At 48.0% G+C, this 27,982-nt stretch overlaps 1 protein-coding gene across 3 annotated transcripts; it reads left to right on the top strand.

The window, feature by feature from the left end:
- On the top strand, nt 1–27,982 carry MXRA8 (matrix remodeling associated 8). 3 transcript variants are annotated; one of them, XM_054085782.1, is made up of 10 exons: nt 1–115; nt 17,690–17,710; nt 18,143–18,451; nt 19,013–19,114; nt 20,269–20,727; nt 25,480–25,638; nt 25,942–25,972; nt 26,274–26,350; nt 26,663–26,740; nt 27,604–27,982. In XM_054085782.1, exons 3-10 carry the CDS (start codon nt 18,244–18,246, stop codon nt 27,627–27,629), a joined length of 1,140 nt encoding a protein of 379 aa, XP_053941757.1. In that variant the 5' UTR covers nt 1–115; nt 17,690–17,710; nt 18,143–18,243; the 3' UTR covers nt 27,630–27,982. The 3 variants fall into 3 exon arrangements, with proteins under 3 accessions (XP_053941757.1, XP_053941756.1, XP_009555027.1); XM_054085781.1 differs by lacking the exon at nt 1–115 and adding an exon at nt 3,495–3,567; XM_009556732.2 differs by lacking the exon at nt 1–115 and adding an exon at nt 11,221–11,510.

Here is a 27,982-nt window from a genome sequence, read left to right as displayed (position 1 = left end):
GTCTAAATGGGCACCCCCAGAGAAATCAATGCCAAATGTTACTGACTTCATGATGCCTGTGTTATTGTTGGCATCCTGCTGCCTGTGAGAACCGCTGCTGCAGGCCTGTCGGAAGGTAGGACAGAGCTGAATGTGTCCTACTTTCTGATAACATCATCCATCGCTTGGGGAAGGGAAGAGGATTCTAGCTCACGAAGAAACAGGAAAGGCTTTCTCTCCTGAGTAATTTATGCAGAAACCTGGGATTGTGAACAGAAAGTAAGCGGAAAATAATAATCTTGATATCCGTGCCTTGGATGCAACACCTTCTCCTAGAGTGATTTCTAATTAGGAAATAGAGCAAATAAAAATACACATCTGTAGGGACAGCTGCTTCTGGAGAAGGGCTGCTGGGTTAAACATGAACACTTCCACATCGTGCTGACAGAGGAGTGTCCATTACCGCATTTAGTGTCATCGACCTGCTCCCTGCCTCGGAGGGAGAACTCTAAATGAGCTTTACTGGGATTTGGTATTTGGTTTCCCCCCATCCCCGCTTCTTGCACCAGGGAGGGTTCAGATTAGACATCAGGGAAAATTGCTTCACCAAAAGGGGTATCAGGCCCTGGCACAGCTGCCCAGGGATTGAGTCACCATCCTTGGAGGGGTTAATAGGACAGGTAGATGAGGTGCTCAGAGAGGGTTTAGAAGTGCAAAGGTACGGTTGGATTTGATGATCTCGAAGGCCTTTTCCGACTAAGTGGTTCTATGATTCTTGAGGTGGTTTCTGTTATGGAAGGATACCCATGCTCTTGAGGGAGGTGATGGGTTCCATGGTGCTACAGAGCTCTCCAAACTTGTGCTGTTCCTCCTTGCTGGGAGGAAACACTACAAAGCATGCATGCTGTAACCTGGGCACCGGTACAGATCAGCACCAGGCGAGGCCTTCTGTTGTGTACCTGCCTGGGAATTAAAGGTAGTACTCACAATTCAGGTATTATCTATACTTGGAGAGAGGAATGAGATCTGTTTTCTTCAGCGAAAGCTCTGGTTGCTGGAGTCCTCTTTCACAATTCACAATCTGCATCGACTCCCTTAAAAGCTGGCCAGGCTCCATGTTTGTGTGTCTAAATTTGGCAGCAGGCTTATATTGTGTTATGGAAAGCAACCTCCCTTCGACCAAAGCATTTTCATCATAAATGAGATGGCCTGCAAACCTGAGGTAAATAGTAAAACTATCTGGGAGGCAACTTTTGAGCATCTTTTTCAGAGCCAAACCTATTAATTTTTCCACTCTTTCCCGGTCATTTCTGATCTCAAAATAAGATGCCGTGCCTGGAATCCCACTACTTAATTATTTTAGGCGGGTACAACAGATAGCTTGCAATTAGTGTGAGGAATGGAGTTTGCCTTCAAAAGCTTATAGCACCAGAATGCTGTTCCCATGTACAGAGGGACTGAAAGATGTGGTTTGAGGCACGATGCTGATGGTTAGAAAGGGGACACAAAGTGGCATCTTCCAGCTAAACGTGCCCACTCCCTGAGAACTTGCAGAACTCTGTGGTTCTTCACCAGAAATAAACAGTGTGGAGTGCTTGTGGCTTAAGTGCTTCCCACGTTGGAGAAACCCAACCTGCTGCTGCCTCTATGTGATTGCTGGAGAGCTGCTTTGGACAAGGCTGGCTGTGCCGCCTTCTCCACCTGGTAGATGAATGCCTTCGCTTTTGTTCTGGCACGGGAGCACAGCGGGTTACTTGTGAGAGAGACAAATAGAAATGGAGAGTCAGGCAATAGCAATTATGGCATCAAAGCCTGTTTAAACGTAAGTGGATCTCAATGCCCATCCAGTCCCTCCCCTGTCATGGGCAGGGACACCTCCCACTGGCTCAGGGGCTCCAAGCCCCATCCAACCTGGCCTGGAACCCCTCCAGGGATGGGGCAGCCACCACTGCTCTGGGCAGCCTGGGCCAGGGCCTCCCCACCCTCACAGCAAAACATTTCTTCCTAAGATCCCATCTCAGTCTCCTCTCTTTAATCTTAAAACCATTCCCCCTCATTCCGTCCCTGCACTCTCTGATCCAGAGCCCCACCCCAGCTTCCCTGGAGCCCCTTTTGGTACTGGGAGGCTGCTCTAAGATCTCTCCGGAGCCTTTGCTCCTCAGGGCCTGAAAAAGCTGTAACTTCTGTACCGCTGCCAGCCTTGCATTGATGAGTGTCCAGTCATAAAGTTTTGGCAGTACAGGCAGAGGCTGCAAGTACATCCCTCTGCCTGTGGCAAGAGTGGAAGGAGTGAGCTTTGGATTGATGCAGGATTCCTGGACGCTTCTCCAGTGGCTCTTGGTTCAGTTACTTCTCCCCTACCTTCTTTGTGTAGGATTAACTTCTGTGTAAGCTGCCCTGAGATCTGGAATGAAAATGTGTGCCGAGCACAGGTCTCTTCACAGAGGTTGTTACTGAACTGAAAGATGAGACTCAGGCCTGCCTGTCCTCCGCCTGTCTTCTGGGCTTTAGAAAGTGGATGAGTAACAGCCAGGTGGAATGTCACGGTTCTGAGCTGCTGCCTTTCTCTCTCATTTCTTAAGGCAAACACACTGGCTGAGTAAATGTTCAAAGTGGTGATTTGATCCCGCAGTCATTTCCTCCTGGATCTTGGTGCTGTCTACCATCTGCCGAATTGGACCAGGACTGGGTATCTGTTCCTTAGAGAAGAGCCTTGTGGTTTCGGTGTGGGTTTGAAAAGCAAAGACACTGTGGAACCACAGCTCCCATGGGAGTGAGTCAGTCCCGGTTCATGCGTTGGATCCCCTTCTGTCTCAGGCACTTGATAGCCAGAAGTTATTGGAGGGGATTGTTTGTCTATATAGTTCTAGGAGTTTTGGGGGCACTCAATTGCAAGTGCGACCTGGTCAGGAACCCAGAAACTCCCCCATCCTGCTTCCCAGCAACACGTGGTTGCTGCTGTGAACTTTGGAGGAGATTAACACATGCAGATACCTGCATAGACCCAGCCCCCGAAGCTGTGATCGATGAGAGCTCCAATTCAGATTAGCGTGGTTTTTCATCCTCTTAGAAAATTCATGCAGTGATTTTGAGCTCATACCTGCTTTTTCATTGATTTTTTAATTATTATTATTATTATTTAAAATTGTGTGTGTTGAAAACACTCCTGGCTCTCAGAATAGATCAGTACTTAGTATTTTAAACAAAGTTTAAATAATGCAATTTCACTGTTGTCTCCTGAAAAGCAGCAGCAGGCAATGACGACTGTTGTTCACCCTGGGGGAAATTCAGAGAGGCAAGAAGGATGCAACAGGCGATTGTAAAGTTAAAAATGCAGGTTCTGTCCAAATGATTACCAAGTTCCAAGAGGCTTTCCAGAGCTGAAAGACAGGAAGGAGATTTTTGTCTAACTCTGCCCTCCAGCCTGCTTTCCCGTCGGCTTTTCTGCACAGCGAGTCTTCACGCGGAGCCAGGGCTTTCTGGGCTCCGCGAGGACAGGCGCAGCATAGTCTTGGAGTAAGGTACCCGACATGCAGCTGGTCCGGGCTGTATTCCTGATTCTGCCACTGCTCTGCTCTGTGAATTCGGGTGAGTCATTTCCTTCAGTGTTGTCTCCCTCCTGCTCCTGTCTGTTTAGACTACGGACTTTTCCAAAGCGGAGCTGCCTGTGCTGGATATAAAGCCTGCCTGTGCGGAGCAAATAAGCACATGTGTGATGCCACCACTGAAAAGATTTTTGCAAAGATTAATGAGGGAGCAGGAAAAAAAGCATGTAACGTGGTTTTAGATTGGTTATTTCTAAAGACATTTTAATTGAAACAGTTGTGGCAGGCTACTTCAAATGTGTTTTTTGCAACCAAAACTAAATTATTTCTATAGAGAACTGATTTTCCAGATTTCCCTTTTCACACATTTTCATCCCTGCCAAAGCTATTAAACTAAAGAGAGAACTATAATTTACACCTGCTTTGTGGCTGTCAGTGAGGTTGTGCTTTGTCTCTCTATTTCCATTCCTGATTTGCTTGCTGCTTGGGTTTTTTTTCCCCATTTCTCATTCCTTTGGCTAGTTTGTTTTTTTTAGGGTGAGGACTTTGATTCTCTACATTCCTCTCATACGAAGGGATCCCGATAATGGTTGGTGCCTGTGGATATCATGACATATAATAATAATTTTGACCCTTGATGTCTGAAAAAGTGCTGGATTTGTGTTTCTGTGAGTAGGTGAGATAGGAGCTCACAGCCTGTGAGATTACAGCTGTAATCTGATGGAACTCCAGAGGTGAGGTCTCCATCCCTGGAGGGGTTCGAAAAAGCGTGTAGATGTGGCACTTTGGGACATGGTTTATCAGGCACGATGATGTTGGGCTGATGGTTTGATTGGATGATCTTGGAGGTCTTTTCCAGCCTTAATGATTCTGTGATTTGTGGAGCACAAAGGTTTATGAGGACGATTCTTAGCAGGTGTAAAATGCCATAAGCCCATGGTAGTTGGCGTAAGATTTATACCTGCTAAGTATCTGCCTCTGGTGATTGGTTTGGGCATGTAAATCCATTTGGTTTTTCTCCCCACACTGAACCCAGCTTTTTGGATTTTGTGTTGCAGAAGAATCGTCAAAACTCATTTTTATCTTGGAAAAATAATCTTTAGGCTTCAGTCTGGGAAGAAAAAAAAAAGAAATGGTTTCCTGGGCAATTTCTCTGGTTTTATGACTGGTTTCTATTAATGGTTTTGAGATGAATCCCAGGAATCTGGAGCTGATGGCTTTCCAACAAAAGGGGTTGTTTAAATATAGTGCCGTCCAAAGATGCCAGACAACAGGAACCACTGAGCTGCAGAGATGCCGTAGGGCAAACGCTGCAGACAGAGCCCTCTGACCCGTTAGGACAGTGGTGCTGGAAGGACACAGGCACAGGCATGCACACGTATCGATCGGTTCAGTAGGAGAGCGCTCTGCTTGGAGGCTGCGGTTTAACTCCTCGTTTGTGTGTATCCAGGTCTCCGCTCGGCAAACTGCAAAGCTCGGTGCATTAAGCAGACAATCAGAAACCACTCAATGTTCCATGTAACTGAATATCTTGCATACCTGGATGTTCACATTGATTAATTCAAGCTCCAGTGCCTTTGGCAGGTAGGGAACTGGAGCTTTCCAGCTGGAGATCCAGAACAGGAAGAAGCTGAGGAATTGCCTGCAAAGGGCAGCCCCCAAATAATGCTCACTGTGCCTGGACACCCTCTCATTTCTCAATGAACACTCTGGACCCCCTCAAGCTCTCCTCTCAAGCTTCAGGAGAGCTTGGGCAGCACAGCTTATGATCTGAGGGCTGGAGGACCTCCCAGGACAGGCTGAGAGAGCTGGGGTTGGTCAGCCTGGAGAAGAGAAGGCTTCGGGGAGACCTTGGAGCAGCTTCCAGTACTGAAAAGGGCTCCAGGAAAGCTGAGGAGGGGCTCTTGATCAGGGAGTGCAGGGATAGGATGAGGGGGAGTGGTTTTAAAGTGAAAGAAGGGAGATTGAGATGAGATCTTAGGGAGAAATGTTTTGCTATGTGGGTGGGGAGCCCCTGGCCCAGGTTGCCCAGAGCAGTGGTGGCTGCCCTATCCCTGAAGGGGTTCAAGGCCAGGTTGGATGGGGCTTGGAGCCCCTGATCCAGTGGGAGGTGTCCCTGCCCATCGCAGGGGGTGGGACTGGATGGGCTTTGAGGTCCTTTCCAACCCAACCCAATCTATGATTCTGTGATTGCAGTGACCACCGCTATGGGGTGATTTGGTGAGATTCGCCTTTCCCTTGGCTGGAGGCAGGTTGTTTTATTAACGGTGGCTGTGCTATCGTTTACACATTCCTGGTTTAACAAGTGTCAGAGGTGTGTCATTCCCATATCCCAGGGGGGTGCGTGTGCTTCAGCCGCTGGTTTGGTGGCTGCATCGCAGGCTGGTGACCACAGTGGACTCCAATGAAATAAAACAAAGCAGAAAAACATCTGGGCAGACCCTCAACTCATCATTCTGAATATGCTCTTCAGAGAAGGCAAATGGAGGGCTTTAGTGTTTATGGCTGGATAACAAACATTGTAATGCTGGGGCTGTGAGAGGAATGTGGCTTGTTGCATCATGGGAACAATGACAGGCTTCGCTTGACAGTCCTGTTATTGTGGTTGGGTTTCAGTTTTGTCCTTTTAGTTCACAGCTCTTGCTGCAAGTTGGATTATTTCAGGCTTGTTTATGGGCTTCATTGCAGCTGAGAGATTTGTTTTACTGAGAAAAGCTTTTCAAGCAAATGAAGCCTCCTGGGAAACCCATACCCTCTGGTAATTCACATGGTTCCGTGTTACGTTGCTCTTTCCCGTCAGCAGCTCTGAAGGCTCCCCCTGCCCACACCTTTCTGAGAAAGGGGCAGTGAATATCGGTGGATATTTATCCCTTAGAGCGTTACAGGTTGATTGCACTGGTGTGACAAGCGTTATTTGAGTAATTCCCACTAGAAGATAAGTAATGCCAGCGTAAAATCGTAGAATGGTTTGGGTTGGAAGGGACCTTAAAGATCATGCAGTTCCACGCCCTGCCATGGGTGTACGTTAACCCTGAACTGCAATAGTCCTGCCTTTCCCTCTGTTACTGTTTCCATGCAAAGCTCTATTTCTGTTTGTGTTCCTGGCTTTACAGCATCCTTTGCCACGGTACCCATCAATTAGCACTCCTTACTCCCCAGCTGTAGCGTTCCCTGCTACTTTTCAGTTCTAAGAATTATCCCTGCTTCTAACTCGCTGGTGGGTATTTTCTCCTTTCCTTTGATCATGGCAGAGTGCTATGGGTCCTGTATTTAAAGAAGTTGGTAACAAGCATGCAGTGTTGACAGATCCTGTACATAAGGCTTGTGCTCTAACTTGTGTCTTTGTCAACAGAACATTAATCCCGGCATTCCTTTTTAATACATTACATATATTTATAGCTGTGAAAATGATGCAGAAGTGACCACTTCTTCTTCCCAGGGTTAATGGTCCACAAAATTGCAATAGGATCGAGGGGACCTTCTTCCTCATCTGATACTGGCTCAGATTTTCTGGAGTAGTGGGCTTCAGTTCAGTTTTATTTGGAGGTCTTTCAGTGCAGCCTGCAGGCATGGAAAGAAAAAAAAAGTGTTAAATGGAGTAGATTGGGAAGAGAAAACTCCCTGGCTTGTCCATTATTGTTTCCCACAGCAAATTAATCCTGTGACCCCTACACTGTCTTTGGGCAGGGCTTTTCCAGTCCTGATTCGCAGCATTTCATACCTGACACAGGTAAGAAATATTTGTTTCATATACCGTATGTCTGAAATAATAGAATCTCAGATTGGTTTGGATTGGAAAGGACATTAAGCCCATCCAGTCCCACCCCTGCCATGGGCAGGGACACCTCCCGCTGGCTCAGGGGCTCCAAGCCCCATCCACCTGGCCTGGAACCCCTCCAGGGATGGGGCTGCTCTGGGCAGCCTGGGCCAGGGCCTCCCCACCGGCACAGGAAGACTTTTCTTCCTGCTGGTTCGTCTCAGTCTCCCCTCTTTCACCTTAAAACCGTTTCCCCTCATCCCATCCCTGCACTCGCTGCTCAGGAGCCCCTTCCCAGCTTTCCTGCAGCCCCTTTCACTACTGGAAGCTGCTCTAAGGTCTCCTCGGAGCCTTCTCCTCTCCAGGCTGACCAACCCCAGCTCTCCCAGTCTGGCCTTGGGTGGGAGGTGCTCCAGCCCTCGCATCATCTGGCTTCCGCTGGGCTCACTCATGAGAGCAGAGTTGAGGGGCAGAATTACTTCCTTAGGTAAAGGTGCCTCTGGAAACGGGAGCCTTTCTCCTCCCTGTGAGCCTGATCTGTGAGGAGGATTGGTGTAGAATTCCAGGAAGCAAACCCACGTGTGTTGGTTCAGGAAGGTTCCCTTCGCTTGCATGGATGATATTCTTTCCTTTGGACAGGATTTGCAGTCAGGACAGACCGCTGTGGGCAGCTAAGGAATGCTTCTTGTTTTGAGAATCAATACCCAAAGTACCTCTGGACGTGAGGAAGGAGGAGGGTGAGGGAACACTGCTCAGGCCAGCCTCCATGGAAAATGTAGGGAAAAATTCAGCTCCTGACTCGGAGAAGTGTTGACACAGCTGCCTTTCCAGGGTCTCTTTGGACTAGCAACGCTCTAGGAGGACAGGGCTGATGAGACTGCAGAATTAAAGAGTGAGGAAAAGGCACAGATTGATGAAAAAGTCTCCTGTGTCCCTTTTTCTTCTCTCGTCATGAACCCTGGAGAAACTGTTGTTCTTCTCTTCCAGTGAGTGGTTTTCTTTAGGAAACTTCAGTGGGTTCAGCCTGAACTTGGCTTCTTGCAGTCAGGAAATAGCCAATTCCTGACAGCAGCAACCACAGCAATCTGCATGCATCCCAGAAGTCGTGCAAGACACAGCCAGTAACCTCTGCGGTGCCAAAGCTAGGAGGCAGAAAGGTGGAAAAGCAACCTGGAACTGCGGCCTGGAAGGTTCTGCCGTGTGGTTGAGAGAAACCAAGGGAAGGAGAAGGTGCTGTATTTTTTTCTCTGTACAATGCCTCCCAGCCAAGCATTTTCCAGACTCTGTTCTGATGATGCAGCTGAGCAAAAAGCAGTGAGATGGGGACCTTTCATCCTGCTCCTTGGCCTGACAGAGGCAACAGGAAAGGCTCCTTCTACGAGACTTGTGGCTCAACATCAGGCAACACCTCGGCTGCTGCGTATCAGCTTTATCTTTGTTGTGATGCCTGAGAAGCTGGCAGCAGGGGTTCAGTTTAGGGACGTGGTGTAGGTCCTCCTTTGCGTTCAGGTGGTGATTGATAGATTTGGAGTAATGTGAATATCTGAGGGCTGCGAAGACAAGCGTGAGAGTTACAAGTGGAGAGGATATGTAGAACATCCAGGCCGTTGACATGGCCCAACTGATGAGCGTGGGACCTTGGCCTGTGACTGTGTCTGATCGCCCGCAGACATCCCCGCTTAATATAAATGACAGAGATGAGGTCTGCAGGGAACTGCTGTGGAGTTCTTATCTGAAGATTGTTTTAGAACTCTTCACTGGAAGCAAACCAGCATTTATCTGGATCTGGTTTGGTCACATCATTTAATAACAACTCCAGTTTCCCAGCATTTCTTTGGAAGTGCCTGGTTCTCTTTGCTGCTGGAGACAGGGTACTGGACTAGATGAGGTTCTGATCTGATTTATCCTGGGTGCTTCCAAAGTTTCACTTGGTGCAGAGTATGATTTAGATGTTTATTTAGGGTTTTGTTTCTCTTTCCTGAAACGCAGCCCCTCTGGGGTAGAGGAAGTCTGTCCCCTGGGGTGCCAGGTGGTCCAGAGGCATTTCGGAAGGAGAAATGCAAGTGAGGCAATTAAGTTCGTCTCCCTGGAGTGCCACGGGAAGGCTGCTATCTTGTATTTCTAAGCTCTCCTTTGAGAGTCTCACATATTTTTAGCTCTGTTCTGCAGACGAACATGTAAGAACAATAAGTTTCAATTCCCTTTCACCAACATTTTCCACTTGACTAATTTGATTATGTTGTTAAATCCACTAAACACTGTCAACCCTAAACAACAATAATCCAACAACAGAACATAGGCAAACAGAAAGCTTTACCGTATTTTATTTTCAAACATATACCACAGCAGCAGCTGCTGTGTTTCCTGACTTTATACTTACGTAATTTTCCTGCCAATCTTGATTGAAAGACCCCTGGCTGATGCAGTCACCTGCATGGATGAGGCTGTTAGACCCACGTGAGGCTGTGTTCCAATGGAGCCATATTCCAAGTCTAAAGCAACGTTTACACCTTTCATACCCATATCTGAAGGTGCTTTATGGAACAGGGCGTTGAATGCTCTGACTCTGTCTTTTACCATCTTGTCCCACCTGAAAGTAAAATCAATTTTTCTACCGGAAATGAATTGCTTCTTGCAGAACTCAAACTTGGATTGATGTGAAAGAGAAATATCTAAACACTTAAGAGTCAGCAGCGGGGATGAACTTCAACGAGATCAGGACCTGGTCTGAACGGCTTGGCCAGCAGCCTGAGCTGCTCCCGCTGCCGGCCAAGAGCGCTGCGCTCCTCAGGTTGGTCTGCGGGTGTTTCAGCTGTTCAGATGGTGGCATGAGGTCCACGCTCAGTTAGCCCTGCCACGTTAAAGAGCTTTTCCCCTCTGAGCATCCCACAGCACTTAAAGTAATCCCCTAAAGTGAAAAAGCGAGGACTATCTCTGGTTGACAGATGCACTTTAACCGGTCTGTGAGTGTATACACGTAAAGGAGATTTCCTTTTGCTAAGCAGTGTTTGGAGCTTAAAACTTTACTGCTCTTTCTCTTCAGTTTGTCATTGTTTTCAGTAACTGACTGCGTTCATACCCTGGTCGTGTGGGACACAGCGAAGTGGGTTGTACAAACCCAGTTAAATAGATCGGTGCAGGCTTTAGGAGCTGGATAATGTAATTGAACAGTGGTGCCCTTGAGGGAAGCGATGACAATCCGGTCCTTGCTTGACGCTGCTGCTGTGTCTTGGCCCTGCTGTCAGGGCTGGCATTGCCTCAAGAGCACACAGAGGAGAAGAGCAGTGGCGCGCCAGGTCTGCTGGGGCTCGGGGCACTGCAGCGCGTGGGCTGTTTGTCTTGGGGCCAGGCAGGAGCTACCAGCAGAGTTCAGTTCTCGTTTGAAGGGCTGAGAGCAGAAGTTCTAAATCTGACCCAGTTTTCTGTGTTCCGGCACAGGGAAACCTGTTCTCCCCATGGCCGTGTTCTGGGGCTGTTTGTTGCATTCAGGGCTCCTTTGCCTGCACTGCCCTAAGCTCTCATGTCTCCAGTCTTTGTCGTTATTACCCTTCTGCTAAGATAGCTGCTATTAAGCCTTGGCTTACAAATCACAGGACAGAGTAAATATTGTTTTCTAGGTTGTCTTCTGAGACTCGAGCTTGAAGTAAAACCATATGAGGAGACAAAGATCAAAAACCCACTGAAGGCACGAGAATAAATACAGTCTCGAGCAGACAGCTGGATGAGTGTCAGACAAAGGAAGGAGCAGCTGGATCGAGTAAAGCACGAGGAAAATTAGTTCCATCCCCAGGGGAGGGAGAAAGATTGTTTCTAGAGCCCAGAGCTGCGTGAGACCAACTCTACCCGATAAAACCTTTACATCAAAGTCAGGGGCAGAGCAAAAAGTCCCAGAGGGAGGGGAAAGAGAAGAGGGGGTGTTTGTAGTAGTCGTGCAGAAGGCGTCGGGGAAAGGAAGGAGGTGGAGTGCGAGTGTAGGGGAGAGCAGAGTGGGGAGGTGGGAAGTTGGAAGTTGTAGGTGGAGTAAGTCTGCAGAATGTGAGCTGCTGTCCACAGCTTTCTGGATGTGAATTGATGAGGTCATAGTGTTTTCCAGTTACCAAAAAGAAAAAAAAAAAGTTTTAAAAAAACAAGTCTTCGACTTGTTTTTCAAGGGAAGCGAAAACACGGAGAAGCTGAAGAAATGGAGCAACTAGCAAAACTCCTTCTGTGGCAGCTTTTGCTTCAGCAAAGTAAGCTCCTAGCTCATCGGCATGGTGTTACTTGCTTTTATTTCAGCTGCAGAGGAGGGGGCTGGAGGCTGGCTGGAAGATTTTGAACTGTTATCTCTGTATGATTTTGTTCAGATTCCTAAGTTAGCTGTGTTTTCTTCTACGAGGGGAGGGAATCTGCATTTCTCATGCTGTTTTGGAGAGGAGAGAGAATAGAGCAACGGTTGAGGCTGTTTAAGTTGTGCTCCTTTCAGCACGTTTGTACAATCTATATTTTCCTCTGTTAGCTTGATCAGCAGATTCAAAAAACAATAAGCTTGAATGGGAGTACAGTAAAGCTTGAACAGTTAGAGTTACATGATCCGAGGTTATTTTATGCTTTTGAAGAGGCAGAAATAGCTGGTTTGTGTCTGTATGCAGTGGGGTTTATTTTTCCTGCTGTCAGCATAAAGACAGAGCCATAGGAATTCACTTTTGCGTAAGGTGCAGGAAAGGCGTGAGGATGAGTCTGATCATCTTACAATAACAGAATGGCTTGTACCTGTTCTCTGATCTTGGAGTTTTCTCTAAGAGCTGAAAGCAGATTTGGGATCCTGAGAACCTGGCCAGGCTGAACAGAGAGAGAATCCCCCGTCAGGCTGGGATGGCAGGAGGAGATTTGAGGATTAATTGCAAACCCCCAGCAAATCCTCACTTGCAGCTGTGAGCTCTGAGGAAGGCGTCTGTGAGCCAGGACCAGTTACAGCTCTAAGAACAGCACGGGGACACTTTATTCAGGGTGTTGAGAGTAGGAAGTGAGGAGCGCAGCTTTTTGGGGAGCAGGGACCCCCTACTCTTTCCAGCCCTGTTCATGGAAGGCTGTGGCTGCCACAAATTCCTCCGTACGTAGGTGGAGTAAGCTGATGAGTTCTCATTTGGGTCTCTAATTAATCCAGTTTCACCACATCATCCCCAGATTTGCAGTGCCTCAAGGCAAGCTTTAGGAATCTGCAAGGTGTGGGATCAGTCGTCGTAGGGGCAGAAGGATTAAAGCAGCTCAGAAAACTAGTCTGTGGGGGTGGGTTGAGCCTGGAGAAGGAGGGGAGACCACATATTGTATTTTAGAAGCACCAACCAGTCCAGCTGCTTCCCGGTGTGGTTGAGCCTGTTGGCAGATCTTGTGGAGCACCCAGGGCAGGAGTAGCAGGTTGAGTTGCTGTGGAGCAGTGGGAGAGCTGCATAGAGACAGCAGCATCCTACCTAAGGAAGGGCGATCTCCAACAGACGTTTTTCAGGTGTATTTTGGAGAAAGAACTGCCCATATGCCAGGCAGATGTGGTAATTGAGTCCTGCTCTTTCCACACAAACCAGGTTATAACATAGAGTGAAGATGGGAAGGGGAGAAGGGAGGAAATCTGTGTTGTTCCATCTTTGCCGAGATGATCTGGAGAGGAACCACACCCTCAAGTGTTAATGTCTTGCAGGGAGGAACAACATTGTGTTTGGAATGGCTCTACGAACTATTCTGTGGGCCTGGAGCCAACATGAACTGTACAGGGCAGAGCAGCGTTTACAGAGCTGAGCTAATAACTGTCCGTGAGAAGTTAAGGCAAATCTGTGAGGGATCCTGGCTGTCCAGTGGTCGGGATGGTGAATAGTTTCTTGTGCAGACAGAAAGCTTTTTCCTTTGTGCCGAGGCAGCGCATTCTTGCTTTTTGCCTGTTTAGGGGCATGTTCCTACCTGCAGGGAGGTGTTGGAGTTGTTGAGACTAGATGGGTGGTTCAGGGCTCTCTAGTCCTGACGACTTTGCTGTTGAGGAAGTTGTCCCAGGAAGCCTTTAAAAATCAACGAAGATAAAAGCTCTGTTCAAAGCCCAGCTTGGCCACCAGTTGGCTTTTTAAGGGAAACCTTGTTTTACTGAAAAGCTCAGCCTTGCAGTCCCAGGCCAGCAGGGGCAGGTGGTGAATGGGAGATGTCGAGGTGGAACTGTAGTGCTCCCTATCTCCTTCCTTTGCTTCTTCAAGATGCACCCAAGTGTTCTTCCTGGTTACTGGTCAGTGGGTTTAGAAACCACCAGAAGAAAACTGAGTTTATTTGTGTAGCCATCATCTTGATGTTCCTACACCTGAAGCCATTATGGCCTCTTAGATGCTGGGTGAGCTCCCTGAAGAGTCTGAATGGAGCCCCTGCCATTCTCCGAAAGGGTTTGGAAACAGCTTGGCAGCACAGGCTGCTGCTTTTGCCATAATTGTGTAATGCCTCTACAGAGACTGCTAAATCCCCTGCAGAGACCGTGGGTTTTGTGGGAGAAATAAGGAATCTGACAGAGATCTTGTGAAGAACGCGTCCTTTCCCTAGGACCAGACCATTGCTCTGTGATGTCGCTTCCTTTTTCAAAAGTAAAAAGCAGCTGAGGCAGAGCAGGAGATGACAGAGGGCGTGCAGAGAAACGATGAGCTGCGCTTACCTGGGCAAGTGGAGCGTCACCCTCGCAGGCTGTGGTTTCAGCCTGCACACCTGGTGGGTTATGAACTCATTTCTCCAGTGACTTCTTAGTTTGTTTTCTCTCCTGGGCACCACTACAGTCTGGGCTCCAGTGATGTGTGTTGCCTGGTAAGGCACTGTCCCGGCAGCGTGTCATCGCTTGCTGACATCAGTGGCCAGGCTGCTCCTACGCTCAGCAGAAGAACTGCAGGTAGAGCTGGCGTTGTCCCGTCCCGTGGGTCTCTATTTGCTTCTTGGCTCTCAGGCTACCGCTTACAATGTTTGCAGTTTCCTTTTCTGCTCTGGTGGATGTTCTTCCTCCAATATGAGACAGGAACTTGGTGGTTTCATTAGCACATGCACCTCCCTGTGAAGCAGACCCTCTGCCAGATGCTGTCTCCAGGGGGAGAAAAGTGAATGTGTTGTTTAGGCCAGACTCAAAGGACGGTTTTCTGTTTGAACTGCTCCAAGGATGCTGCCTGGAGAGCTCTGAGTAGGTAAGATGTTCAGAGCCTGAGCTTTAGTTTGCCTGCAGTGGATTAATTCTTTACTTGAAAAGTGGATAGGATTCAAGAAGTTAAGAGCTGGCTCTGCCTTTTACAAGGGATTAGGAAACACTTTTGCAGGCTGCTTTCCTCTTCCTGTATTATAGGACCAACAGAAATACCTCTGGAATCCTGTGGAGAGGCATGCTGAGTCTGCACGGAGCATGCCAGGGGACAGCGTGTCGATGTCTTTCTGTTGGTTTTTAGTGGGTGCATCATACAGAGAGGGCAAAGGGACTCTCCATCACTTGGAATTGGAAATTTGGAAATGACAGCTACAGCGAGTTCTACAGTGACAACTGTTATCTGGTGGGTTTCAAGCTTGAGGTCTTGCTGTCCTGTGCTTGCAAACCTCTGAGCTTTCACTAGGTGCATAAATACTCCTTGATTTTACAGTCACGGGTTGGGGAGCGTAACTCGCCAAAATATCTGCTTCCAGTTGACCCCAATGCTGTGGTTCATAAGCTGTCAGCTTTGCTGGGTTGTTGTTACATCTCTGCATTGTTCAGTAGCTGCCGGGTTATACAAACTTTAAAAAGCGTGTCTGGGGGACAGGTCTTGTTTGCTCTGCACGTCTCACACAGCGGAGATAGGCTGTATAGCAAAGGGGCGAGACTGAAGAGTGAAACACTTAATGCTTCCTAAACTGGTGCTCTGGGTTCGGGTTATTGAAGGTCAGTTGTTTTAAATTCCATTTTCTCCAGGGTACAAGAGACCAGAGACATTCCAGATTCCTTAGATTTCTAAGTGATCTCATTTACAGCCATGTCAGATAAGTTTGAATCTTATCCACGACCTGATGTGTGTGTGCAGATGTCCAGCATTGCTGGGGAACCAGTTCAATCAGTTCTTCCTTCTTTGTCTCATGGAATTCCTATGCCTCCTGCAAAGACTTGTCCTTTCTTTCCTTTCTAGAACTTTGCTTATTGGCTGCTGCACTGTGGTCTTTTTGCTGTTTGCACCTCCCACTTTGAGCCTATGAATGATAATGTCAGGCAGACTTCCAGTACTGAAAGGGGGTCCAGACAGACGGGGAGGGCAGGGATAGGACGAGGGGGAATGCTTTTAAGGTGAAAGAGGGGAGATTGAGATGAGATCTTAGGGAGAAATGTTTTCCTGTGTGGATGGGGAGGCCCTGGCCCAGGTTGCCCAGAGCAGTGGTGGCTGCCCCATCCCTGGAGGGGTTCCAGGCCAGGTTGGATGGGGCTTGGAGCCCCTGATCCAGTGGGAGGTGTCCCTGCCCATGGCAGGGATGGTACTGGATGGGCTTTGAGGTCCTTTCCAACCCAAACCATTCCATGATTCTAAGTAAGCAAGAGTGCTCCTGCCCTGCATCATAGGGAGCTGCTGGCAGAAGCCTTAACAGCGGAGGGGAAAAGACGCTGTCAGAACCCACAAGACAAACGCTGTTATATTACAGACAACTTGACTGCTTCCTCGCTTTCCGGAGCGTTGTGTATGGAAGCGTGCTGGAGAAATGCACAGGGCTGAGAGGGCTCCAGCCGCCTCGCCTGGCGAAAGGCGGGTGGGACGGAGCTGGGCCCTGGGTGGCCAGCGAAAAGATGGAAAACGAGGGGTTAGTGCTGTTGTTAGCTTAGGGCTGCCATAGGCTGCCGAGTATTGCAAGGCTTAAAGGGATATTTGTGTCGGTTGTTAGATTTATGGTGCTGCATCCGGGCTCTGTGTTTTTTACATTAACTTACAAGAGGAAAAGAGAAAAGTAGGTGCATTCCTCTTGCTGAGCCAGGAGAGGATATTTCTGCAGCACCAAATCAATTCGCTATTAATGAGCTGTAATGCAAGAGTCTAGAAGCGCTGGCTGTGCATCCGGCCAGCTCGCAGACACCGCTCCCCAGCACGCGAGTCGCTGTTTGTGTTGTGATACCGTGTTGTTCCCTTGCCACGCAGCGAACAGCACTGATTCAGACACGAGGGCACTGCTTTGCCCCACTGAGACAAGTGGATGCTGTAGTGCTGCCAGCCGGTTGTCCTGTCAGGAGAGAGACTGATTTCTCCTGGAGAAGGATGATTTGATGCTGTAAAAGAGCTTTGTTTTGCTTCATTGTTCTAAGCTAAATCTAAGTCCTTTTTTCCAGAGACAGACGCCGGCAGCTTATATTTTACCATCAGGTATTTTTGCTGGTATTAGGGGAGACCATCAAATGATGGAAGTACAATGTTTTGTGTATGGTGTCCCATTCTTATATCCAGGTACAAACTTTGTCTGAAATTCTTTCTTTGTGTTGCTGAGGTTATAAGCGTAGAAAAAAATAACTACTTGCATTTGGGGTGTCTTTGAACCTGCAGTTCAATAGACAGCGCTGCTCGTTTTTGCTCTCTGGTGTCACTGCCCTGTGTTTTGTGATAGGAAAAGGAGAGGGAGCAGAGTTTATTCTCAGCCCATGCGCTAGGGGTGTGGTTAAAATAGCTCCAGCCTGGCGTTAATTTATTCTCTTTCGAAATGCATAAATTCCAGGACTGAAAAAAAAATACAGCCTTTGTCTGGAGGACATTGTGCCTGTGACATTAGCAGGACAAAACATCTAATGATCTTGCTGGAACCCACTTGGGCTTCACTGGTTAGAGATGAATGAAGTCATTGTGCTGCGAATCTGAGTCATGCTTTCAAATCGTGATGCCAGGAGACCTCCTAGACCCTTCCTACACAAAAAGCAGGAGAGACCGGGCCAGCAGAATGCAGGAACAAAGGCGTGAGTTCATTTCTTGCAAAGTTCTTCCTGCATAGATCTGAGTCACACGAGTTGGAGAGAGTTGCAGTTGCATCCAGAGTGTGACAGTGTTGACTGTGCCGACCGGGAATGTGGGGCTTCTAAAGCGAGGAGGTGTTTGGCCAGCAGAGTGCTGACAGCAGGTGTGAAGCGGAACAGCCAGGGCAAATCCCTCCTCATGTCACAGGTAGACAGAATTTCCTCGATGCGTTAATCCCACCGTCAATTTGAGAGGAGTTTGATTTGAAATCTTGGAGAGGAAAGTTATCTTTTGGCCCTCAGTGTGGTGCATCAGCAGCGTGGATCCCCTTCCCTCTCGCAGGGCTGTTGTAACCCCCAGGAGATGAGCTGCGGTCAGCTCTGGCTCCAGGTCTGTTCGGGCCTTTGCTTTAGCAGAGAAAGTTAACCGAGATGTGGGCATCAGGTTGTTGTCAGTAACATTCTTCTTTTCTTCTTTGGCAGGTTCTGTGTATCCATATTCAGGTGAGTGACATCTTTGTAATCTGCCGGGCCTTGGGATCAGGAGAAGAAAGGAGGGGAACCCAAGTTCTATGATGTGCCGTGAGGGCTTCATTGCTGACTTCCATAAGCATGAACCATGCAGCCCGTGAACTGGTGTCTGTGAACTTTGATTAAGCTGGAGTTTGGGATTAGGAAATGTAGACAGGACAGGTCAGATCCACAGCCCTGACAACAGACATCATCGACACTGCTTTCATTGAACAAAGTCAGTGTTTTTTAAGTGACTTTCTATGGTATTTCTCCATGAGAGAGCTCTGTGTTGGTCTTGAAAGTTACTTTTATTGGGTGGAAGGTGTGCAGAGGTTCTAGGACAGGCGCGAGTCCTACTCTAGTATCTCCTTCTTGTGCCATTAACCTCATAACTGATTTTTATTCTTTGTTCCTGGCCCTCAGTCCCAGCTGATGCCTCAAACCCAGAGAGCGTTGTAGTGTCAGTGTTAAATATCAGTGCTACGCTGGGCTCCCAGGCTGTTCTGCCCTGCAAGAGTTACCGCATGGTGTGGACCCAGGATCGCCTGAATGATCGCCAGCGTGTGGTCCACTGGGATGTGTACAGCACCTACTACGGAGATAACAAGATGGAGAGGCTGTGTGACATGTACTCGGCTGGGGATCAGCGTGTCTACAGCTCCTACAACCAAGGGAGGATATTCATGCCCCAGAATGCATTTACAGACGGCAATTTCTCCTTGGTGATCAAAGGTATGAAACAGCACCTTTTTCTCCCTTTGCTCTCTGCAAATGGAGGATTCATGGCTAAATTAACTTTGTGTTTTTCAGTGAAAATGTCTGTTTTACAGAGCATTTTCTCTAAATAAATAACCATCAATCTAATGAGGTTAATGAGGTTCTCTGATGCACTGGCAATTGTGTTTTATTTCACTTTGAAACTACCGTTTTCAAAGAGAATTGCTAGCAACTCATTGCCCGAAAGTCACTTTGGCTTCTTGTGGACCTTTGACTGTATTTCAGCTCCTGAACTATAAACCCAAAATTGTCATTCTTCCCATGTCCACTCTCAGTTAAACTTAAATCAGATTTCACTTTCCATCTGTCAACACAAATACGTTCCACACAAAAGCACGTAATCTGAACAGTGTATTCTGTTAGGTGAGATGATTCTTCTGATAAGGATGGGTTAGAACCAGGTTATATAAAAGCCCTTTTGCAGCCATACAAGCATTTGGGAAATGATAAATGACAAAAGTAATCATTATCTCAGTATAAAACATTCAACTTCCCCTCTCTTCCTTCTTGTACCAGGTGTTGCAGAGAGTGATGAAGGCACGTATTCCTGTAATCTTCACCATCACTACTGCCATTTATACGAAACTGTGAAAATCCAACTAGCTATCACCAAGAAAGGTAGGTGTTGCAGGCAATTTGGCATTCCTGGTCTGGCAGCTGAAGTCCAGTGGCCACCAGGACTCTGTTGAACTCCCAGTGGGGTTTGTGTGCTGGTTTGCAGTGGGCTCTGTGCCGTTCTGGTGCCAGAGAAGAGCAGTGTGGGTTTGCCCGTGCCTTCTCGGTTGCAGGATCAGGGCACAAGAGGCTCGAAGAGCACCAGGAGGCAGTGACATTCCCGGTGTTTCAGAAACCTTATTCAGTGTGCGTATTTATGAACCTCTCTCCTTTCTTGGCACACACCAGACAACGTGTGGAGCCTGTTAAGTCACGTGTTTAGGCAGCCGGTGAGCCAATGGTCCTGTTACTGCTGCAGCAGCAGAACACTCCTCGGAACAACCCCTCATCACCCAGGTTAGCCACAAAGATCTGCCTTGTACTTTGGCTCGTGGGCTTCCCCTGAGAAGCCACTAGTTTAAAAGCCTCCTCAAATTACTACACTGTAACTCCAGCTCTAAAACCAGGCATCTAAGGGCTGTTGGCAGCTGCAGCGTGTGCCACCCACACCACGCGGACATCCCTTCCGTGTCGTTTAAACTGACCTTTGTGTATTGCCCAAGTGGAGCTACTGGGGCTGGTTGTGATGGGAGCTGTTGAAGGGATAGGAGAGAAACAAATCTCTGCTGCTGCTGCTGTTCTCACAGCTTCTATGCAATAAAAGCGCTTGGGCAGGGCTGTGAGCTCCGATCTGCTCAGCTGTGTTTTGATTCGTGTGAAGAAGAACAGAATACAAACCAGTGCAGCTTGAACTCCTCCAGTAATTAGAGCATTTGTGGGGAGGAAAGCATTTCCTGCTTGGAGCGCTGGGATACAGCATATTGAGGATGAAAACTGTTATTCCTAGTCTGTAGAGAGAATAGACTTCCTGCTTTCCCAAGCAAGAGATTAACTCTTATAAGGAAGTGTTCTTTCTTAATGCATTGAGCTAAGATGTAGAAGGTGAAGATTAATTTCTTTATCTGCTGAAGGAAGTGTGAACAAGGCACGCTGCTGGAGGGGATGCTTGGATAGGATCGCAAGGTCTGAGAGCAACCATAGGTGTGCCTAGGTGTCCTTAAGCGTAGGACAGTGGTGGAAAGATGCACAGTCCACAACTTGCATTGTCTCCTCCACAGCTGAGGATGCAAACGAGTACTGGGATGGAGAGAAGCCTGTGATCGTTGCCCTAGAAGGCAGCACAGTGATGCTCCCCTGCGTGAACCGTAACCACATCTGGACCGAGCGGCACAGCGAAGAGGAACAGCAAGTGGTCCACTGGGACAGGCAGCCCCCAGGGGTTCCTCACGACCGGGCTGACCGTCTCATTGATCTGTACGCCTCTGGCGAGCGCCGCTCTTACGGACCTCTCTTCATTCGTCAGAAGATGAACATCACTGACTCGGCCTTTGCCCTGGGTGACTTTTCCCTGCGAATTTCACAGCTGGAAAGTGCAGATGAAGGCACTTACTCCTGCCACCTGCACCATCACTACTGTGGCCTGCACGAGCGCAGGATCTACCAAGTCTTCGTGACGGAGCCAGTAAAAGAGAAGAAGGTGGTGAACCTCACAACTCACCACATTGCCCCAGCCATAGGTAAGTGTCTTCTCCTGATTGCAAAAGTAATAAATATCTCCAGTTGCACCTTCGAGCTCTAAATTGCTCAGCAAAGCTCAGGACAAGGTTGTGACACATTACTCCGTGTCATCACCTCAGGAGGCCTTTGCTCCAAAGGTCCTTGCCTCTTCTGTCCCTCCGCAGTGGTTTGCAGGGATCGCTTAGTACCAGGAGGGAGCATGGCCAAGGCAAACCTGTGCCCTGCGGAGGAACCCTAGACACCACCGGAGTGAAGGTGCCACGCGGAGCAACACTGAGGGTTTCTCGCACTTGAGCCAGGGGCTATTCCTGCCCTTCGGGTTAGAAGAGGTCTTGCTTCCCTCACTGCTTGTGTATGGGCTGGGTTGTTTCTGAGCCGTTTCCATCACACTGGTGTGGCGGCAGCGATCCTAGCGAGGTGGTAGAGCTGCTTTAACGCTGCGTCTCATCCTTTGGGGCTGGTGACTCCTTGCAGTGCTGCAGTGACATCACGTCCAGCTCTTGTTGTCTTCGCTCCAGGGCAGTTCTGCCTGTTCTGCCCTGCAGTGCTGACAGGCCCTCAGGCAAACAAGCTGTTTTTCCAACAGGCTCCCATTCCCCATTGCTTTTATGGAACAGGAGAAGGTGTGGGGCAGGGGTCGATTCTGCTGTGCCTTTGCTGTTACAACATGCCGCTATTCTCACCAGTGCAGAGCCTCGGTGTTTCTCTCCCCTTTGCTCGGGACTTTAGGCAGTGCGAGAAGCCAGGTGGTGCAGAATTAAGCACCAGGAATTTTCCTCCACCCTTCAGCTTTTGTTTTTTTTTCGCTTAAACCAATTTTCACATTTTCCACTGCGCTGAGCTATCACCTGGCAGCCTGTCCCAACTCAAACCCATCACGCTTAGCTCAGGCAGAGAAATAAATAAAAATCCTGGGTTTAATATTTTTTTTTAAGTCTTTGGGGTATAGTTCCTTATTAACACTTTAAAATATTCATTGTGGTTTAATATTTATTGGCTGTTTAATACAGAATTTTGACACGCTTCATACATTTTTAAATAGGTCTATTCTTCCCTAGCAGTTGGCTTTGTCAAGTCACAGAAATCTAAACCTCCCCCTCTGGGATGGAAGTTGGTGTCCAGCAAACCCAGGCGGTACACAAGAGACGTGGCCATTGGGGCTGAGCTGATGGGAAGCAGATCTTCTTTGCAGAGTTGCCCACCCTGGAATTTATTCCTTTCTTTCCTGGATATTGTTCTGTTTGTAGCTGAATAGTTCCCAGCCTGCCATGGAGATGATCCCAGGGCTGGAGCACCTTCACTCCAAGGACAGGCTGAGAGATCAGGGAGGGAAAGGATAGGATGAGGGAGAATGGTTTTAAGCTGAAAGAGGGGAGATTGAGGTGAGAACTTAGGAGGAAATGTTTTCCTGTGCAGGTGGGGAGGCCCTGGCCCAGGTTGCCCTGAGCAGTGGTGGCTGCCCCATCCCTGGAGGGGTTCCAGACCAGGTTGGATGGGGTTTGGAGCCCCTGATCCAGTGGGAGGTGTCCCTGCCCATGGCAGGGGGTGGGCTTTGAGGTCCCTTCCAACCCAAACCGTTCTGTGATTCTGTAAGTCAGACAGAACCTACAAGTAATTTAACCTGCCAGGGCTGTCGTGGTTTCGCAGCAGTGCCATCAGTGCTCGAAGATTTTGTTTTCCTGAGAAAAGCCATTCCCACTGTCCAAAAGAGCAGCGTTAGAGGAGGTTTGTCCCCTAGGGGCAGGGAACACTCAGCTGGTCAGAGAACACCACACACAAAAATGTGCTGAGTCGATGGGAATGTGAAAGAAGCTGAAACATCCGGAGTACCTTTTTCAGCCCCGAGCCTGCTGGGACGTGCCCTGTTTCTCTGGAGCAGCAAAGGCTGAGATGTTGCCTCACTCCAAGGAAAAACTGTGTAGAACTCTTCTCAGGATATAACATAAAGCCAAAACAAAACATCAGGAGACAACAAAAGCAAAGCAATGCTGATTTTCAGCAAGCTGCTATAGTTTCTGGCATAGCTCCAAGACCCGGAGCCTTTTCCAGGCAGGAAACTTTGGAATAGAAGCATGAACTCAGTTCTGCTCCCAGTCTCAGCAGTACAAATGTGGTGCACGTCGACTAATTCAGGACGTTTCTACTCTGTGTTTGCTTTGGAGCCAAAGGATTGAAGAATGGCATCTGTTGTGTCTCGTGCTTATTGCTAAACTATTCTCAGCCCTTTGCCAGCCTTGAAAGGAAAATGAGCCGCGTACCCATCACCTGTGAGCGATCTTGGTGGGGAGGTCTCAGTTTTTCCCAGCAGAAAGATTTGGCCCATGACACTTTGGTGATGTAAAGGCACCTCTGTTCTAACTTTTTCTTCCCCACTATTAGAACTTATTTCCCAGTAGGGAAATCATCTCACGTGAGTGAACTGGTGGCAGACAGTTCACGCCCTGTTAAGGTCATGGAATCACAGAACGGGTTGGGTTGGAAGGGACCTCAAAGTCCATCCAGTTCCGATTCCCTGTCATGGGCAGGGACACCTCCCACTGGATCAGGGGCTCCAAGCCCCATCCAACCTGGCCTGGAACACCTCCAGGAATATCCTGTAAGATCAGATCTTGATTACAGAATAAGCCTTCATCACATCAGCTCAGGTTCTGATGTAACACTAGGATGATGAGGACCTTGCTGATGCTATTCTAGGCACTGCTGCTCATCTACTGGGTGTGACTGAGTCAACCGTCACTCCGTGCCTCAGTTTCCCCAGTTATAAAATGGAATACATTCCACTGTCTTCCTTGTGATGCACTTTGAAAGCCACCAGCGATGCTTTGTCTGGACACTGGTCTGACAAGTATTTTCAGTGGGACTGGACTGAATAAGCCAAGGAGGCCCAAAGACATTGAATCTGTTTGTTGTTACAGTGACTCTAAAGTTAAGCTCCGCTCCCACCCTGTCTTGCAGCTGAGTGGGAAAGCATAAAGCCAAGAATAGAATGCATTTCTGTTTGCTGATCTCTGGCTCATTGTGGCAGCCGCCCGGCGTGATCCAGAGGTTGTTGAAGTGGAGCTGTCATGTGCGCTGTTTGCAGCTTTGCAAGTGGCTTTTTTGGTTTCATATTTTTTAGCTTAGCAGTGGTAAAAAACACATGCTGGTTTGCAGCCCTCGGGCCGGCCAGCACCCAGCATCTGGCACTGCCAGGGAGAGGAGCAGAGGGCTGGGCTGCCACAATATCCTAAAACTTCTCTGTTTCCTGGTGTTAGCATTAGCAAACGATCATCTCTGCTCTCAATACATTTATTCCAATGCGCTGTTGTGTTATTTGATTCTGTTGGTTTGGGTTAGTGTTTTTTTAAGTGCTGGAAACGAGCTACCCGACAAACTGGCACCAGTCACTGTGCCACCGGTTCAGCCTCTCTCACGGGAGAACGCAGCTGCTCAGCGGTCCTGTGGCTTTGGGGTATTTTCCCTCATCTTTCTCCTTATTCCCTCTAATTTACAGGGTTCAGCTCCCAAGGGAACAGTAGGTTGGAAGTCCATGCTGGTCCTTGCCCAGTGCAGTGTCAACATTCCTTTTCGGGGGAGGAGGTTTCAGCTCTGTGTCAAAGAGCAAAGCCCCCCAAGCCCAGTGTGTCTGGATTTGCTGCCTGGGCCGGGTTTGACCGCTCCTCTGACTCCTGCAAGCAGAGAAGTCGCTTCCTCTTTCTATGTGTAAAACATTGACCTATTTATTTGAGAGCTACAAAAAATGTTCCACGTAAAAGTTTTGAGTTACGCTTCCCTGCGCTGCGGAACCAAAGTGCAGCTGCACCCACAACTGGAATGGAATCTTGGCTTTTCTTTGTGGGTTTTTATTTTATATGTTTTATTGATTTTTATTTGGTTTAAAAGGAAACTCATTCTTTGGCATTGAAAATTCCTCCCGCTCTGTAAATTATAACCCGTGGTAGGGAGGGGCTGCTTCATACTTGAGCTGTCTGGAGCCGAAGCAACGTGGTGTGTGTGTGTGTGGAAAGGGACCCAGAGGAGGGTTGAGTTACCCTGCAGGAAGACTCGGGGCTGTCCAGTGCGGCTTCTTTCTGGATTCCTCTGCAATAAACACGGACACACTGATAGCCAGGCAGCAGCAAGGGGGGGTGGCAGTCGCTGCTAATGCTTCGTGCTCCTGGGAAGGATAATGGTCTTGAGAATCATAGAATCATTAAGATTGGAAGAAAGCTCTAAGCTCATCCAGTCCAACTGTCAGCCCAGCACCGCCGTGCCTGCTACACCATATCACAAAGTGCCACGTCTACGTGCTTTTTGAACATCCCGAGGGAGGGAGACTCCCCCACTGCCCTGGGCAGCCTCTGCCAGGGCTTCACCACTCTTGCAGTAAAGAAATTTTTCTTAATATCCGATCTAAACCTCCCGTGGTACAACTTGAGGCCATTTCCTGTCATCCTATCACTTGTAACTTAGGGAAGAGGCCAGCACCCGCCTCACTACAACCTGCTTTCAGGTAACTGTAGAGAGCATTAAGGTCTCCCCTCAACCTCCTCTTCTCCAGGCTAAGAAGAGAGGAGCCCAGGCATCTCCCACCTGACAGAGGTGCAGTATGTTGGGAATTAGGCACTGTTTACCCTTTACTCCATGCAGTTCAGGAGAGTTTCTCACTGAACTTGATTTTCAGGTCCATATATGGGCCCATGTGGGAATGTGCTTTGCTTTGGATGCCAATTACAATTATCAACCTGATTTTCCTTTTCCTCTGCCATCAGATCCAAACGTTGTCAGGGGCCACAATGTGATAAACGTCATCATCCCCGAGAGCCGGATGCATTTCATCCAGCAGCTGGGCTACATCCTGGCAACGCTCCTGCTCTTCATTGTCCTCCTCATCATTGTTGTCCTCGTCACTCGCAAGCGCCGGCAGAGAGGTGAGTGCTAGGAGAGACCCGTGCTTGTAGGAATATCGCAGGACAGGAGAGCTGATCCTGCAAATAATGACTGCAAAGGAAATGCTGAAAGCAGTGATCCTCATCTGGAAAACCAGGAGCGTACGCAGCAGGCAGTCTTTGCAGTTGCTGGTGCCGAGAGACCTGGCGGGTGGGGTTAATGTTTTTGTAATAGATGGGAGGAGGAAAGAAATGAAATATAGAGGTGGCTGTAGTTTCTCCTGGGTGGTCATTCATCATTTCTCATGACGGTCATCCATCATTCTCTTTCTTCTCCCCATTTAGGTTATGAATACAACGTGAAGAAATATGGAGAGTAAGTATAATTACAGAGTCTGTTATCTAGGATTAGAACACCTAAAAATGAACGTAGGGCCCAAACCCTCAGTTGTCACTGAGCCCAAAGCAACTGTGAGGATTGCTGTGAAAATCACCAGCGCAGGATAGAGAATGAAATCTCTGTGGGTTTGTGTTCAACTTTTCTGCAGATATATAGCAAATAGACGCTGCAAATTCTTTAAAGTAGCATTGGAAAAGCTATGGTGAAAAAGTGTGAAAGGAGCCAGTTATTAAAGGATGTGATAATACCGTTTTTCCTTGGTTTTCCTTTTTTTCAGGAAGGATGTAAATCTGAAAGAATTTACAGTCGACACAACAGATCTGACTCGATACAAAAGTGAAGACGTCAGGCTGGGTACGTATCAACCTGCATCAGTCACTGCAGGTGAGCTTGGCCTTAGAGAATCTGGAGCTTTTTGCTGCACACTAGAAGAATCTGTGGTCCATGAGGAGGAGGAAACTGGAGTATGTGTAAATGAGAAGTGCCAGGGGCAAAAATGAAGTTGTGGCGCCTTCCTTTGTCCGGCTGAGTAACTCCATGAGTTACTCCTGGAGATCTGAAGTTGCCAGAGTCCTTCAAGGACTGCTCACGTCTGCCTTGCCTGTAAAGCTTCGTTTTCTTTTAATGTTCTAATGGCTCTCTGAATGATCCTCCTCCCTTACACAGATTACAAAAACAACATCCTGAAGGAGAAGGCTGAGCAAACCAGAAGCTTCCCAGCAAAGAACATCGATTTAGACAAAGGTAATAATGACCTGCTTCACCCTAATTGGTGGCTGCAGAATGGGTTGAAGGAGGGAGGAGGGAGGAACACAGTTTAGCAGCGAGCTGACCAAGCCACAGCGGAGTGAGGAATGTTAAACATCATGAACGACTGACAGCAGGAATGAGAAGCCAGTTCCCTTCCCATCCTTTCATCACCGAGCCACAAGATGCAAGTAGTGATTAGGCTTTTAAAATCTTCTGGCGTGGCACAAATAGGATTTTTCTTTATTGGAAAAAGAATGCCTCGCAGGGCTGGAATCGTGCGTTCTGTACTGTAACCTCAGAGGGAGATGTGTCTCAAAAATGTCTTGGCGTGGTGTTTGAGAAGAAAACACTGTGCAGAAGAGAGTGTTTTGAGTTGAATTAATTTATGGGTAATGGGCAGACACTTACTTCATCCAACAAAAGCAAACAACTCTCCCTCGCTAGGAGCTGAATCTCTTTTTGTTTATGCAGTATTAATCCTGAGTATTACGCCTCGGTTTGTAGAGCCACGCTTATGTCAAGCAGTGCTTATAGGAAGTTGTTCCATGAGTTTAGAATGTAGTAAATGTGACTGAAGTGATGTCAAGAAGGGAATGGTCTGGAGAGTCCCTGAGATGCCTTAAACCTGCTGTTCCTGATGGAGTCCTCATGATATTTTTGTCAATGTTCTGCAAAGATGATCCATGCAATGATTTATGCACCATACATCTCCCTGGGGGCTTTATGGGGAGGACACTGAGGATGCTGTTGACTGTGAACAGTCGCTCCTCACGGTGTAGCTCAGCCCCTACTGCAGTGTGCCTGTCTGGATGGTTTGAAATCTCACTTTTCTGATCTCCACTTCAATTTGCTTTCAGATTTCAGGAAGGAATATTGTAAATGAAGACGCTCCCAAGCTGCTGGCTGGACCAGAAGCTTCAATCAAAGATAGAGAAAAGGAAAAGAGATGCCTTTCCGTAATATCTTGTCCCTCCAGTTACTGTAGATTTTTTCATGTAGACTTTCTCCCCATTGAGGACAAGGGTATTTGCAATTGCTTCCTGAAAGAGTTACCCCATCTCTTGTGTGCACTTACGATGGGTTTGGGTTGCCTTTTTTCCTTCTACTCTCCCAGTCCTCCATTCTCCTTTCTTTCTTGATATTATTGTTGGTTTTACGCATCAATGATTTTTATGAGCTGAATCAGCAGACCTTTTGCTTTGATGTTACTGCTTTAAATAAACCAACCTGCATCAC

The sequence above is a fragment of the Cuculus canorus genome, chromosome 21, assembly GCF_017976375.1.
Source record: "Cuculus canorus isolate bCucCan1 chromosome 21, bCucCan1.pri, whole genome shotgun sequence".
NCBI classification, from domain to species: domain Eukaryota; kingdom Metazoa; phylum Chordata; class Aves; order Cuculiformes; family Cuculidae; genus Cuculus; species Cuculus canorus.
The sequence above is the reverse complement of the archived record's forward strand: the minus strand, read 5'-3'. Positions and strand labels throughout refer to the sequence as shown.

Excerpts from the sequence above, each read along its gene's own strand:
- MXRA8 (XM_054085781.1), top strand. The coding sequence starts at position 3,510 with ATGCAGCTGGTCCGGGCTGTATTCCTGATTCTGCCACTGCTCTGCTCT. Across the intron at positions 18,452-19,012 it reads TTTCTCCTTGGTGATCAAAG|GTGTTGCAGAGAGTGATGAA; the intron begins GTATGAAACAGC and ends TTCTTGTACCAG. Across the intron at positions 26,741-27,603 it reads GAACATCGATTTAGACAAAG|ATTTCAGGAAGGAATATTGT; the intron begins GTAATAATGACC and ends ATTTGCTTTCAG.